General features: G+C 38.0%; 1 protein-coding gene across 1 annotated transcript; it reads left to right on the forward strand.

The window, feature by feature from the left end:
• Window positions 1-4,139: 4,139 nt before the first annotated feature.
• On the forward strand, window positions 4,140-10,309 carry LOC108578705 (large proline-rich protein bag6-B-like). The gene is made up of 18 exons (XM_017942082.1): window positions 4,140-4,196; window positions 4,458-4,550; window positions 5,223-5,355; window positions 5,432-5,647; window positions 5,769-6,047; window positions 6,126-6,411; window positions 6,491-6,614; window positions 6,704-6,898; window positions 6,975-7,173; window positions 7,245-7,385; window positions 7,465-7,681; window positions 7,758-8,017; window positions 8,085-8,338; window positions 8,430-8,730; window positions 8,804-8,937; window positions 9,017-9,229; window positions 9,303-9,413; window positions 9,487-10,309. The coding sequence occupies exons 2-18, from the start codon at window positions 4,488-4,490 to the stop codon at window positions 9,907-9,909; spliced, it is 3,549 nt and encodes a 1,182-aa protein (XP_017797571.1). The 5' UTR covers window positions 4,140-4,196; window positions 4,458-4,487; the 3' UTR covers window positions 9,910-10,309.
• Window positions 10,310-15,238: the final 4,929 nt, after the last annotated feature.

Consider the following 15,238-nt stretch of genomic DNA (forward strand, 5'->3'; position numbering starts at 1 on the left):
CGTTCATTGATTTCCAATTCGAATAACTGATTGCAAATGGTGGGGGTGGTCGTCGATGATCGTAAGTGCTCTTTTGACGTTCTCTTTCGTTCGTTGTAAACTGATACAGATTAATTACCGACCTCGCCGATGGGTCGTATCTCCACGAACCGCGCGTCAACATCGTATCGCGATTTTTCACCGGTTTAAGTCTCTATGAATTCCATTGACACGATGCATCGTTAACATCATCATAATCATCGTCGCCGTCGTCATAGAGCGTTTCCTTGACAACGCGACAAAGAAGAAAGGGATCTCTTTAGACGACACTTTATTCCCTCACGCGCTTCTCTTCTTTCGTATATCATTAATGTCCCGTGAATGTTACAACAGTATCGTGCTCTATCTATCGAACATGCTAAATGAATCTCGCCTTGAGCAACAAAGAGACAAACGACAGTACATACATATTATGTACGTTATATATATATATATATATTTGTATGTATGTATATATATATTTCTGAAGATCCATAATGCAATCAATCAAGAGAACTCGTGTGTCTGTGTGCATGTGTGCGTGTGTATGTACATCGATTAATAAACGTGACGTTCCATGTTTTACAAATTAATATCAGAATGAAATGCATAACTGCTTCTCAAAATCCAATCAACACAGAGACACGACATTGAGCTGTAAACGATGTTTACGATATCGTCAATGATAATCGGCAGTCGAGGCACAATGTGTTTCGATAGCTGGACACGGATGTATTCTCTTCTGGAGAACCACTTTGTTCCGAAACACGATTGGCGGCCGATGTGCACCAGTAGAAACCGGTCATCTTACCACGTACCGGTGGCGTGCAAACGGGACGAGGACAAATCGGTGTCCCACCTCCCTACGGATGGCAAATTTGGGATCCGTGACCGCTCTTAATATCGCGGGGGGTTGGGGTGGGAGGAGGTGGTGCTCGAGGGATCACCCGGGGGGGCGGTGAGGAGGGTGGGAAAGGAGGGCGGTGAGGGAGAAGAAGGCACGAGCTGCGGAGGGACTAAACTCGATGTGTTAGTTAACGAATGCGAGAATGCGGCCTGGCGCCAACACACACGTACGCACGGTTCGACGTGTCACGCACTCCATCGCTACCGGCCTCGGTATTGGTTTATCCCTCCTACCGCCCGGCTTCCCTGGATCTCTCCCTGTTGCATAGCTTCAAGACACGCACGCGAACTTCTCGTTTTCTTCGTCGTCGTGAAAGAGGAACGACGGAAAGGAAGAAAGAGGAGCAATGCAGGAGGCAGCACCCAGCAGCAGTTTAGAGGACATAAAAGCATTAAGGTAGCGCGAGATAGTCAAAGCTAAGTTGGCGTTTCGAATTCTTGGGAGGATTCGTTCGAAACCAGTATGTGGAGCATGCCACCACCAGTCTTCTATGTTTGCTACGTTCACGAACGTGTGTGCGTGCGTGTGTACGTGGACGTGTTGTACATGTGTACGTGTTGTACATATGTACGTGTTGTACATATGTACGAGAGTCGACGATCGATGAATCGACGTAACTATTAATCAAACAGGTAGTCCAGTAGCTGACGATCGCTCGTGTCGAGGTGGTATCGAAATTGGTATTGAGATGCATCGATACCATTCGAATGTCGATCTTGCCGCCTGATCTTCCCTTTAAACATATAGATAGTAATTTACATTTACGTTTGTTCGTTTGTTACGTTTGTTAAGAATTATTATCTCAGATATATGTATATGTACACGGTACTTCTACCTGTATTTCTTCGTTTTTAAGAATTAGATCGCTTACTAAGAATTATTATCTCAGATATATGTATATGTACACGGTACTTCTACCTGTATTTCTTCGTTTTCTTTCTGCTCATTTCATTTTACATACATCACCAATGCTACTCTCTCTCTCTCTCTCTCTCTCTCTCTCTCTCTCTCTCTCTCTTCCAGTTTCTTTGGTTGGCTTTCATTTCATCCTGACATTATTGTTCAGAGTAAGGGAAACGGAGCAACGAGCTAAGCTATGCCAAGAACGGCAAAGCTCGCACCACTAAAGCAAGTTAAGTATGTACTAACGGGCAAGACTGCGAGGCATGTTAAATCGAGATAGCTACATCATTACGAAGCTGCAACTCTGGCTGGCGCCTCTCTATTTCTTGTTCCATAGGGCCAAGATGTAACCCTTACTTTTTCCCTCGTTGCATTGATACAGCGGTCTTCATTCTCCAAATATCTCCTATCTTGGGTAAACCGGACAATGTGTCATCCTTAATAACAGTAGACGTTATCAACGTTGATCATATATGTATATATATATACACGTTGCTACCTATATATACGTTACATATAGTCAGGTAACATAAATCGCCTGCTATTAATTTAGAAATATTCGATTAATTTTTATCAAGCAGATCAGACCGTACGGTAATCGATAAGAATAGACAAGAAGATTCACCATGCACCGATGTAACGGTCCTTTTCAAACGTGACTCAAAATGAGCAATTTTTTTCAGGGGATTTCTAAAAAATGCAATGTAACACTTTTAATGATCTTTATAAGTGAAAATAATTCTTTTGAAAAATTTACCACATACTTGAATACAGCAAGAAAAGAACGAGTGGACAAATCCTTATAAACGATAGTGGACACAGTTTCTCTCAATGTTTTCACCTCTTTTATTCTTGTATTATTCTTCTTTGTACTTTGACTTAATTTTTGTAGCAATCTAGATCCTTTACACAACTTTTTACTATTTTTCAACTGTATAACAGAAGTTGTATTGAAAATACCAGACCTACCAAAAGTTAGAGTGAAAATCAGTGAGATCCTCGTAAATTGTACATTTTTCAGGAACGTTGAGAGCCCCTGGCTGTGTGTGTTTATGATGGGATTTAAAGGAGCATCTCTCTTTCCTTCCTCCGACACGGGAACGGGTGAATCTCTTGGTTTTTCAGTTCTATCGGTCTTATTGGGCCTTTTTCTGCTCGGACGCCGGGGCGCCGGGGCCCGCTACGGTATGAGACGGGACGCGCCGTCACTTCCTGCATACAAAACTGAAGCACCATTAACATTCTTCTGCGGTGCACGATCGGCCGTATTATCTTCTACCGATATAAGTATGTATATACACGTGCATACGCATACAAAGAAACGCGTGTACTCGCATACTCGCGTGGCTCAGTCGATGCCCTAATCTGAATAATGCGATCGGCCTGCCATGAGTCTTCTTGCTTCTCTTTTTCATCTTCGTACGGATCACGCGATGTCCATGGCGAGTCGATGCCTCGCTTTCGATATGTACCCGGTGCTGGCAGTGCTCGAATTATCCTCTCGTCTATGTCGCTACGAAACAGAGAGGAACATCGTCGATCCGTGTCACTGGTACAGATCGATACAGTTGTTTCGATGTTTGTCACTGGTTCGACTTCGCGCTCCATGGAGCCCGACACCTTAAAGAACGATATGATTCAAAGCGAATGAATTTGTAAGTAATTATTTGTAAGATCAAAATGCATTCGAGAGTTTCCATCTGTACCAGCTTGAATAGCGAAATATTACCGTCTTTTTTAACCTTCAAACGTACACGTTCACAAAGGCGATAAAAATTTAAAATTTAAATTCGAGTACTATTCGTAGGATTCATAGTATAATGTTGCCTTTTAAATCGTATAAAGTGAAAGATAAACGTCGGTACTTCAGATTCTAGTTTTATTAGCAATGAAATGATTATTTTTGAATAACGTAAAATCATTCAGTATAAATATGTATATCTTATTTGGATATTAGTTTAATGCGTCGAAAGTTTATTAGGGATTGTTGATATTACGTACTGATACATAACTCCACTACTATCATCGACACATAATTCTCTACTTGTTATATTGCGTAAGTATGATATTCGACGATTGGAGTTTATGTTGCACGGAAATAATCGCGATTCACTAATTCAAATCGATGAAACTAGTAATCGATTCATATTTTCTCGTTTCTTTACTTTACTAGCGTCATCTAGCAGACATTGAAAAAACTTCGATATACATGGGTATTGCAGAAAAGCGATTCTTTTCAATTGTGCATCATGTTCTGTCTAGGGAATAATTGAGCCGGTGTATTGGCAACACTCGTACTGTCGTTGGTAAAGCGAATTCTGGGTAAAATAACGTGTGTCGTGTCGGCCGTCGCTGTAAAATTTCATCGGTGGGTTCATTAAAATAACGATTGCACGATAAAAACGAAATCCTAGAATTTAATTACGTAATTTCTTCATGTTCTTTCATCCGTTCGCGTTAAGATCAAATTTTTTGTCGCCTTTTAGATATCGAATATTTCGCCTCGGCAGTAGCTACTGACCGAGTGTCGTTTACAGACTTGTATCTGCGTGCTTGCGTGAGTGTAGAAGACGGTTCTGCATTACGTACCCTCCGTTTTAATACTATTGCTCATCTTTTTTAATTTTAGTCCTATCGCAGTAATTAAGGCCGATCAACGATGATTGACCTTACGGTGAAGACCTTGGATTCACAAAATCATGCTTTCTCTTTGGAGGACGATGTAAGTATTTTTTTGTCATTTTCGGACATTGAAGTCCTATCCTGTATGTTTTTGATTAACGATATCGTTCATTATATTATATTATATTCTCAAAAAGTATCGCTCATGATTATTCATCTACTTGCTCATACTATTTTTACAGTGCTGTACATTCCAGAACCAGCACTTACCATGAATATGATTTTTTTAAATATATAAGCTATTATTTTTTCACTCTTAAAAGCTACACTTTTTAAGTTATTTCTGCAGTTTTGTCACTCCTGCAGCATATAATTAGTTGCCTGGTGCATTAGTCTTTTGATAATTTTAATATGTGGTGTTAGGTTTATACAGTTTTGCATAATGTTTATAAGTACAACATTATACAATATTATATTTTCTTTGCACCATAACTGTTTTAATGCAATTCATATTGTATAATATTACTAAAAGGGAATAATTGAAAATGTAATGCATGATGTAATAATGTTGACTAATGTGAAATGTTTATAATAAAGTATGCGTTTAAACTTTTATTTTATTATGTTGGCAAATAGTTGATACATTTTAACATATCTCTACCAAGTATTGGCATATGTTAGATAGGATCAATAAAATCACAAACTGATTATAAATAAATTAATGAATATAAAGTATTTAGAAAGTATTATAGTTATTGATTCTTTTTTATAGCAAATTACAGTTAGAGGCTTTAAAGAATATATAGCAGAGACAGTAGCTGTACCTGCAGATTCACAAAGACTTATCTATTGTGGTAGAGTCCTTCAAGATGAGAAAAAATTAAATGAGTATGGTAAAGGATATTGTATTATATTATAATTATGAACATAAAATTGAAACATTTTAATAATGTAAATATTCATTTTAAATATTTATTTTAGATGTTAATGGAAAGGTTATACATTTGGTACAACGTGCACCACCTCAACATGGTCAACGTGGAAATGATGGAGGTCAAAGTCAGGGTCAGAATCATGGATCACAAATGTGGCAAAATCCACCAAGAACACATTATAGAGTTACTCGTACTCAGATGCATGGCAATGCTATGTATTTGGGTGCAATGTCAGTACCAGCTGAAATTGTGGAAGGTCATGGTACAATTATCAATATTTTCATACAATACAACCTAATTTTAAAAATTGTGTTTCTTAAACACTTTATATCATACTTTTCATACAGTATATTTTGCAATACATTTTTTATTTTACTTAATAGGAGTGCCAGTACCTCAATTAAGCAACAGTTTATCAAATGGTCGATTAATTGCTGCAAGACACATGCTTGAACGTGCAGATCGACTTATGGATAGACTTGAAAGTCCATCTCGTCCTACCAATGTTTCTGCACCTGAAAATAATCGGCCGTATTTAAGTCAAATAGTGCAACAGGCAGAAGTAGAACTACTTAACAGTTTCGGTAATAACGAAAATCGAATAAATCGTGATGTCAGATTAGTAGGAGCTGTTGCAGCTGCAATTGCAACATTACTTAGAGGTTTGTACATAACAAATAGCACAAATTAAAATATTTTATACCAATTATTACACACATAACTATAAATTATAAAAATAGGAAATAGTGATGACGGTGTTGAATCAAGGCCAGCAGCAGATACTAATGAAGAGAATCAATCAGATGCTCAACAGCAGCCGCCGCCACCACCACCACCACCACCACCACCATCATCACAACCACCACAACCACCACAACCATCACAACCATCTCGACCATCGCAACCATCGCAACCATCTCGACCATCGCAACCTTCGCAACCATCGCAGCCATCGCAAGCACCGCAACCTGAACAACAAGGGTCCACATCAAATACTGATGGACAGTCTAATAGACGATCGCAACAGTCAGGATCTTCTTATGCATATTTTATAGTTTTATAGTAAAAGATTATATTGCATAATTAATGAAGCTATTGTTTTTAGACTTCCACGATCTCCACAGTTGGCAGAGTTATTAGATATCTTACTGGATACTCAAACTCGTTTGCAACCTCACGTAGAACGTTATCTTATGCTCATGCGTGACGATCCTTCATTACCTCCAGGAGTAAGTACATAATGTTTTTAAACCTATAGTGCGGATATAAATGATTTCATATTTGAAATAGTTTGAAACGAAAAACTATTAATCTTTAGGGAAGACGTGTCGAAGAAAGCCAAACATTTGTGGATGGAGTTAGCGAATGCTTACATTATATGTCTCATGCTTGCCATGCTTTGAGCGATATAATTGTTGATATGAGTCAGCAACCGCCTAGAAATTTGCGATGTAGACCAATTATTATTCAACATTCAGCTATTTTACAGCCCGGTATACCAATTCAGGTAGAGGTGAGGAAGAGTGACTAATAGTATTTCAATTCTGTTCCATGTGTAATAAAATTATTTTATATTGTGTTTCTATTAGGCTCATATTAGTTTACGCGGTCTAAATGCAAATAATAATAATGGTAACGAAGAGAATGGGGACTCTGGAAGTACACCGGCACAATCAGATACAAATGAAGCTAGTACTGAAGATACAAATCAACAACAAGAATCTGAATCCAGTACTCAACAACAAGCTGAGCAACAACAACAACCAGAGCCAACACAATCTCCTTTTGGTATGCGCAATAATTTTCTTACGATTAACGAAATAAATTATTTGGATAACATAGTTAATTTTATGCTCTAGGTACAGTGTTTAATTTGCCGAATAACGTTGAAGTATTAATGGAAGTCAGTCCTGAAAGTAACATTGATGCTCCCTCAGGAAGTGAACAAAATCAAACTGGTGAAAATAATAATAATAACAACAACAATAATAATAATAGTGGTAAGTTCTCATTAACAATTTCAATATTAAACTTGCTTAAATGTATATCCATATAATTATTGTTTCATCGATCTTTTAGGAAGAGTGGGTGGTTCTAGCGGTCCATTTTCTTGGGGTTCAGCTCCTGCACCTGATTTCATACGAAATTTGATGCAAGCTGTTGCTGGTTACATGGTACAAGGTGGTATTACTACTACAACAATTACAACTCGAAATCCTCCAACAATGGGTCAGCAAACTGTTGCATCGATTGATAGTAGTGGAAATACAAACGCTGGACAAAGTACACAAGCGCGGTGTGTATATTATAATTTTTTGTATGGTACTATCAATTCTTACTGCTTTTAATTTACACATTATGTATTATTACAGAAGCAACGTTTCTACTCATCCTACTACAGCAACGCAGACTAGAAGTACATCACGACCACATGTATTTCATCAACAGGCTCATCCTTTAGGTGTTGGGATGAGTATAGGACAAGCATTTGATTTTGATCCATTCCTTCCTTGTAATTCACATCATATTCGCCGTACGTCGACTACAACTTCTAGTACTGTCACTTCGACGTCACAAGGAACACGAGCAAGTCAAACACCCACAAGTGACATTTTGACTCAGGCACAGACAGGTATACAATTTACATAACTATCAAACAAAAAATGATATGAAAATTGTAAAAAATTATTATGTTTTAGCTACAACTTCAAGTGCACCTAGCAATATCAGCTCTACAAATACTACAGCATCAACAACGTCACAAACGAATATAATACATGACACTTTGGACTACTTATTGCAACAAAGTTTTGCAGGTAGAGGTATTTCAATTGGAAGTGATTTAACACTTGCAGAAGAATTAGAACGTAGAGGTTTTCAAATCTCAACTCTCTTTTCCACTGAAAATACAGAGACTGAAGCAAATTTCCTCGTGAATTTATTTAATCTAGTGGTAATTAAAAAATATTTCTGTATAATTTACGTATGTAATGTTTATTTTAAGCTTAAGCGAAATATTTTCTTCTTTTTAAATAATTTTTTAGTTGCAAAATATAACGTTGGAAGGTTTAATAAGATTACGATTCGGCCAGTGGGAACCAATTTCTTATCTTAGAAAACCATTACAAGAATTTTTCCAACAATCTTTTCCAAACATTGCACCTGAAGTACTTCAGGAACAAGCTACAGAACGATTGATATCACAGTTGAGACGTTTCGAAAACTTTTTCAACACAGAAGAAGATATTCATAGCAGAAGCAGTTCTCGTGTGGATCTGTATGCCACTGTGGGAGGTTTACTTCGTCGTCATATCAAAGATATATTACAACACTTGTTTAATAATGGTATTCTTGTATATTGTTCACAAGTTTAATTTTTATCTTAATCAAAGTTACTATAACTTATCATTTGTTTCAGACATTGATGATGCTAGATTCGGACAAGAAATTCTTAATATTGTGTATATTACAGCTAGACAATTATGTACAATACTTCGATATTCCATTCGTGGTGGTCAAGCAGAATTAGAACTTGCTGCAGCTCGTTTCATGGTATGCTACATATTGTAAATGACCTAATAAATGATACACATGTCTTGTGTTCTAATAATCGATTTTACTCGTTATATAGAGTGAAGTATTGGATGATCTTGATCCTGCACTACAACGGAGCATGATGAGCTTATTTGTTTCTCAGTTTCGTAGTTTCAGTTTGCACTACACACAACTTCCAGATTCAGAAATTCTTCCACTTCTAGTGTACAAGGATGCACCTTCTCAAGCATCAACGGTGCCTTCGGCTCCAACGCATCAATCTTCACAACAAGCGCAGTCTGAAGCGGAGGCAAGTTACATATATATATTTCCGTGGAAATTTAATAAGTTACATAAATTTAATAATTAAATATGTATTATAGCCTATGGACACAGAAGTTGTAGAAGAAAGAACAACTTTTGAAGCATCTTCTCTACCAGAAGATAGAGAAGAAATTCCACAAACGTTCCCAGGTCATGAAGCACTACCTTCAGTAAGTAGATATTTATGTAGATATATGAATTTGTATTATAGGCAACAATAGCATAAAAAATTGCTCGTTTTAGGATTGGGTACCAATAATTGCTCGAGATGGAGTAAGGCAACGGCGCCAATTACAAATGCAGGGTATGACAAATGGTGGTGTAGCTACATTTAGCGATGCTTATTTAGGTACACTGCCTACTAAGAGGCGTAAACTTATCGAACAGCAAAAGCCACGATTGTTAGTTAGTCCTACTCCCAATCATTCAGAAATAGCGGCATCTATGGAACGTTTAGTAAGAGAAGGAGTAACTCGAGCCGGTGTCGAGGAAGTTGAAGGTGCTGCAGTCGCGGTAGCTGTCGATCCCGGTGTTAGACGTGCATTTGGTCAAGCAATCAGAGATTGCTTGAATCCCCACAGATATGGTACACCAGATTTTCCAGACCCTTTACGTTTCCCTAATGCGACAAACTATTTTGCTAATCAAGATAGGCCACAGAAATAATAATTATAAGGAGTATGCAGTTCATAATGGCTTAGAGTATTTATAAAGGAGAAACCAGGTAGCGTTAAAAAAGTGAGAAATTGCAGCGACCAAGGAATATAGAAGATATATTCACAACATATAATCACAAGTATCATTAGTAATTATGACTGTATACGTCAGTTTAATGCAGTGCGATCATTTTGATAAATCCTAAATACTTTCAAATATCACACAAGATATTACGTAAACTATTTTGGTTTGTTTAATCGATATAGCATGTAGTTTTGCAAGATATTAATTTCTCAATATATAAATGTGTTTAATAATTAAGAGTGTACGTTTCTATGTTATTAAAAATTACAGTAAATCGGCTACACTTGCTCTCTCCCGTTGTACTCTAAGCATCAATTGACCCCAACACGACACTATATTAAAATACTTCTTTCATATTAAAGCGCGTTTTTCTGTAGAATTATTGTTATGCAGATGAAATGTATTATTCTTACTCAAATGACACCTGTATAGGTATTATACAGATGGTAATGTGTATTATCTTACTTGTGACCTATGCATATTGTACGCTATTTAAGTGTCGTCGATATTAAAACGATTTTTTTAATATTGATTTCATCTTTTTAATGCCGATGACACTACCGATCAATAACTGTACTAACTTGTAGTCCAATATTCGGTTATAAGGGGATAGAGAAAACAGGTATGGTGGCCATCCATGGTAGTATTAAAAAAAGGAAAAATAACAAGAAAATTGATTAAACAATTTAATACAGCCCGCTATAACCACGAATTATCCACGGTTATAGTTTGTACCACGTAAGCTTTGTTGAATAATACGTTAAACTTTACCCAAATAATGTGTCTGTTTGTAATTTATGTAGATAATTAATTTCGATTGTGCAGCGTTATTGAATACAGAAGCGGGCTTTTTATACGAATCAAGGTATTGTGTTTTATGTACAATTTTGGGAAAACTATACGAAAATGATTTTAATCGTCTTGTAACCAGATTTCACCAGTCTTAAACATGGAAAAGAATTGAGTAGCCTAATAATGCGAAGGAAAAACAATTCCAAATTATACGTTAGTATTAATGTTAAGAAACATCGTATATGAATATTATTTGATAGATCATATATAATGTTAATAAAGTAATTGAAGTAATTTTATGTGATCATGACTTCGATTCTGATGTGTCCATACCAGTTATTGTTTTCATAATTAACGTAAGTACTGTTACAATGTATAGAGAAATAACTCTGCATAATCTTAAAAATATCAATATTCTTGGATAATCAACAATAGTTAAAATTTGATCTCTTATCTACTATAAATAATTTCTTAAGGAACAACATTATTGATGACGCATTATTTTTAACAAAATTTTCTTTATTAATAAACCAAAATTCTTTTTATGATTCTTTTACGTTGCGAACAAACATAATCCAATTCGTCAATACTGCACAGTTCAATCAGAATAACATTCCTTCTACAGTCACTTATATTCGTAGCATGTGTATAATTATACTCAAAGTAATAGATCGCGAATAAGACATTTTGACATGATGGAAACCTTAACTTTTAAGAAATAGAAATCTTTTTTGTTAATTATAAAATTTCCCTGAACTGTCAGTTTATCGTTTCCGCGTTTGTGCAACTATTGCCATCTATAAATTTCACCGCAATTTTTTTCATATCTGCTTCGAAGTTCCCAATCTATGTGCCCTCGTATTACACATGTTTTCCCGCTGCTTTTGTATACTCTTATTTCACTGAATTTTTACGGTAATGATTAATCGGTAATTTAGCAATTTATGAATGAAAAGCAAACATTTTATTCATGTCAAAATATCGACGATATACTTTTGGGTTTAACAGAGGGGGGAAAAGGCGTTCATCTGCTGAAACGCACTTGAAAACTCTTCTTGTTGACGATTGGTTTCATGAAAACGTCCGTTTGTAATGCTACCTCGGTAACGCCGCGCAAATCGTGGATAATTTCTACTAAGGGAACGATCTTAATCATTCGTATTTTTCGATATCTACCGTTTATAAAATTCATACTTCATGCATGAACGCATCATCAGTGTATACTCAGCAAATATCCAACAACGCTATCGCGTTATTGTCAGCGTACAAAGTGTTCGCGAAGAATTTGCGTGAAACACCGCGGAAAGCGTCTTTCAAACAAAGCGACCATAAACACCGTTCCGTTTACATACAACGAGACACAACGATATTGACCGAGTTAACAGTTTGCCAACCATTGGGGTCAATCTACCATTTTCCACGATATTATTCACAGTAAATAACATTTCATTTTCTCATATCATTCTAAAAAATGTTTCTCCACATTACTTTTCGGTAAATACAATAAACTATTTTCAAAGTTCACGTTGTTAATTTTCGGAATACATCGGTAACTCTCGCCGTCTATCTTTCTAAAATTCTTTAGAGATATCTACTCGAGTGTATATCTCATTCGGTTGACAGTGTGTTAATTTGTCGGGATTTAGAGGCGCCAAGGCGAATAGAATCCGATTAGAGATCGATCGAGGGCTCGAAACGTCGAACGTTTATCGAGGATTAAAAACGTTTATCGTCGAAACAACGCGTTAGATTGTTTGACCATGTTAATTGTTTATTCACGATAAGCGACACCGGTATAGACGTTCGACGTGTACAGATGCGATAAATCACTTATCGCGGCCAGGTAAACGTAGATAATGAAATTGTCGCTTCTTCGTCGTGTTACGAAATCGAAGTCAAACATCTGGAATCGGCTGAGCTCTCTTTCCGAAAGTATATTAGAAGAATACGACTACTGGATGTATCATTGTTACTTTTAAACACGATTGTTTCGTTCGATAATAACGTTCGTTAGTTTGGACATCTTCAATCGTACATAACCTCTCAATTTTATAAATACAGATTAAAATTAGAATCAACTTTATTACGAATACATATAATCTGCACCTCTCTGTATGCTAACTGTAATAAAAAAAAAATGTATATATACTGACCGATGTTACAAGGTACCGCATTAACCTTACAGTTTATAGTTTATCATATAATAAGCTGGAACAACGTATTTAAAAACGGTCCCACTAAAAAATGTAAAAGAAGAAAGTGAATGATTTAATGGCAAGGGTGGACGGGAGGTTCGCGCCAACCCTTCTTGTATTTAGTTAAAAAAATAGAAAAAGGAAGAAAAAAGAAAAACGGATTTCCCTTCCTCTACCAGTTGCCACTCGTTAATAGGCGCTCGTTAATATTGCGAGTGCCACTCTAGAATATCGAGGAGAGGTTTCCACTACCTTCCCTCCCTTTTTTCAGCATTTCACCATTCGCTACCCCCCCCCCCCTGGTTCCCCCATTCTCTGTCTCTTTCACGCGAGCGTGCCCAGGTAGTTTCTCTTTTTCACTCGCCGCAACACGAGCGTTCGTCGGATTAAGGCATAATGAAATTACGAGGGTCACGTCATTTTATAAAACGATCGTTAAACGTCGAGAGTGTTCGCTTGCCGTGGCTCTCGTCGAAATGACACCGCATTGAAAACGATCGATCGAAATCTCCGGCAAAAGAGCTCGGGGCGATGATGGAACGACATGACGAAGAGATGATGGAGGAGGAGGAGTAGGAGGAAGAGGAAAAGGAACGAAGGGTGGAGAGGGGCAGACCGAATTTCCGTAGAAAGGAAGAAAAAAAAGGGGGGGAGGGAAAAAGACAGCGGGATAAGTGGAATTTTATATACAATAACGGCACGCTAATAAATCGAGCCCCGGTCGATTATTAATTTAATCTAGACATTTTGACGAAATATATTGGAATTCCCTAAAATATCAAGCCAAAACGATGTGCATTGACACAGATTGTCATAAGTGCACGCGGAATTTTATGAACACGCGCGCTTGTTAACATTCCATGTGCCAAAATTCATTATAATTTATTGATGCGTCAAATATATCCGCCACTCTCGCCTCGTTCGTCCCTCTTCAAAATAACGAGTAAGATATATATGTATATATATACATATATATTTGTGTATATTGTATATACATATACATTGTATATATGTACATGTATGCATATGTGTACATGCGTATATCGGCGCTGTTTCAGTTTTCCTTTCAGTTTTATTTTCAATCGTTGGCATACCGTTTTCGCGCGCACCGTGACACGGCCAGCGTCGATTTTTCGCGATTTCGTCAATGAGCGGCGAGAGGTCGCGCCGAAACGGGCCGTCCGCGTGTCGCCGCATTCGTAAATACACTCGTAACGATATAATTGGCCGCGTCGGCGTGTATCCATTATATATCTGGCGCCGACGCGTCGCCATTGTTCTCAAGTTTTATTAATATTATTTTTCGACATTATCGAACGTATAAACCGTCTGACCAGAGGCGCTGGACATGGAACGAGAATTGATTGATAGTTTCACCGTCTAGTAATCTCTTAATACGCGGCATCGACATTCGAAATAATTTAACGAAACAGGGTGCTGGTAATTTCATTTGCAAATAGACATAGCTTAACCTTTCCCACTAATTTTACTCTCTTTTTTTCTCTACACTTACACCGGACGAAAGGTGGCGAGTGTAACGTACGCAATGTCTCTTTGTAATGCAATAAGATCGATAGCGCGGATGTTACTCTCCTCGACTCGAATAAATCCGTGACCGTATCCTAGACACAGAAAACAGTCGGGAGATAAACTTTTTCACGGAGGGGATAACACCTTCGTTGCACTTGTCAACGAAACGGTCGGGCTACCAGGAACGATATCGTCGAATGGACCTCCGGCTGCTCGTTGTCGCGGCTACGAACAAGAGGATTTTTCGGAGTCTGCGAGCGAAAGGCGTTGGTATTAATTGGCTGGACCAGTCCGTGTGGAGTGGACCGACGACGCGAACGGCAGACCACCACTACTTTTAGCAGCGTAGCCCGACGGTATCACCAGCACACACTATTGCCAACCCACACACATACACCATCCCATCGTGCAACGCTATTCTCTGGGTTCGAACGTTTTTCGTGGTCCCCGTGCCACGGAAATGTTCGTTCATTTGGTGACCGTCTCCTGCCTCCTCTTTCTTCTTTCTTCCGCGACCCCTGGGGTCGTACCCTCTTCCTTCTTCGACCCGTAGCCGCGCGGCACGGAACTTTCGAGGAGAGACCAGCGGGAGAGAGTATAGGCCGCGCTCGCTTGTAGCAGTGTCTATACACACGAATACTGGAACGTAGAAAGGCATAATAAAGGTCGGGGGAACGGTCCGCGCGGACTTAACAGCCGACTGTCAGCGCACGCTCCATATGGAAGCCAGTTGGTCG

The sequence above is a fragment of the Habropoda laboriosa genome, unplaced genomic scaffold, assembly GCF_001263275.1.
Source record: "Habropoda laboriosa isolate 0110345459 unplaced genomic scaffold, ASM126327v1 scaffold28, whole genome shotgun sequence".
Taxonomy (NCBI): Eukaryota; Metazoa; Arthropoda; class Insecta; order Hymenoptera; family Apidae; genus Habropoda; species Habropoda laboriosa.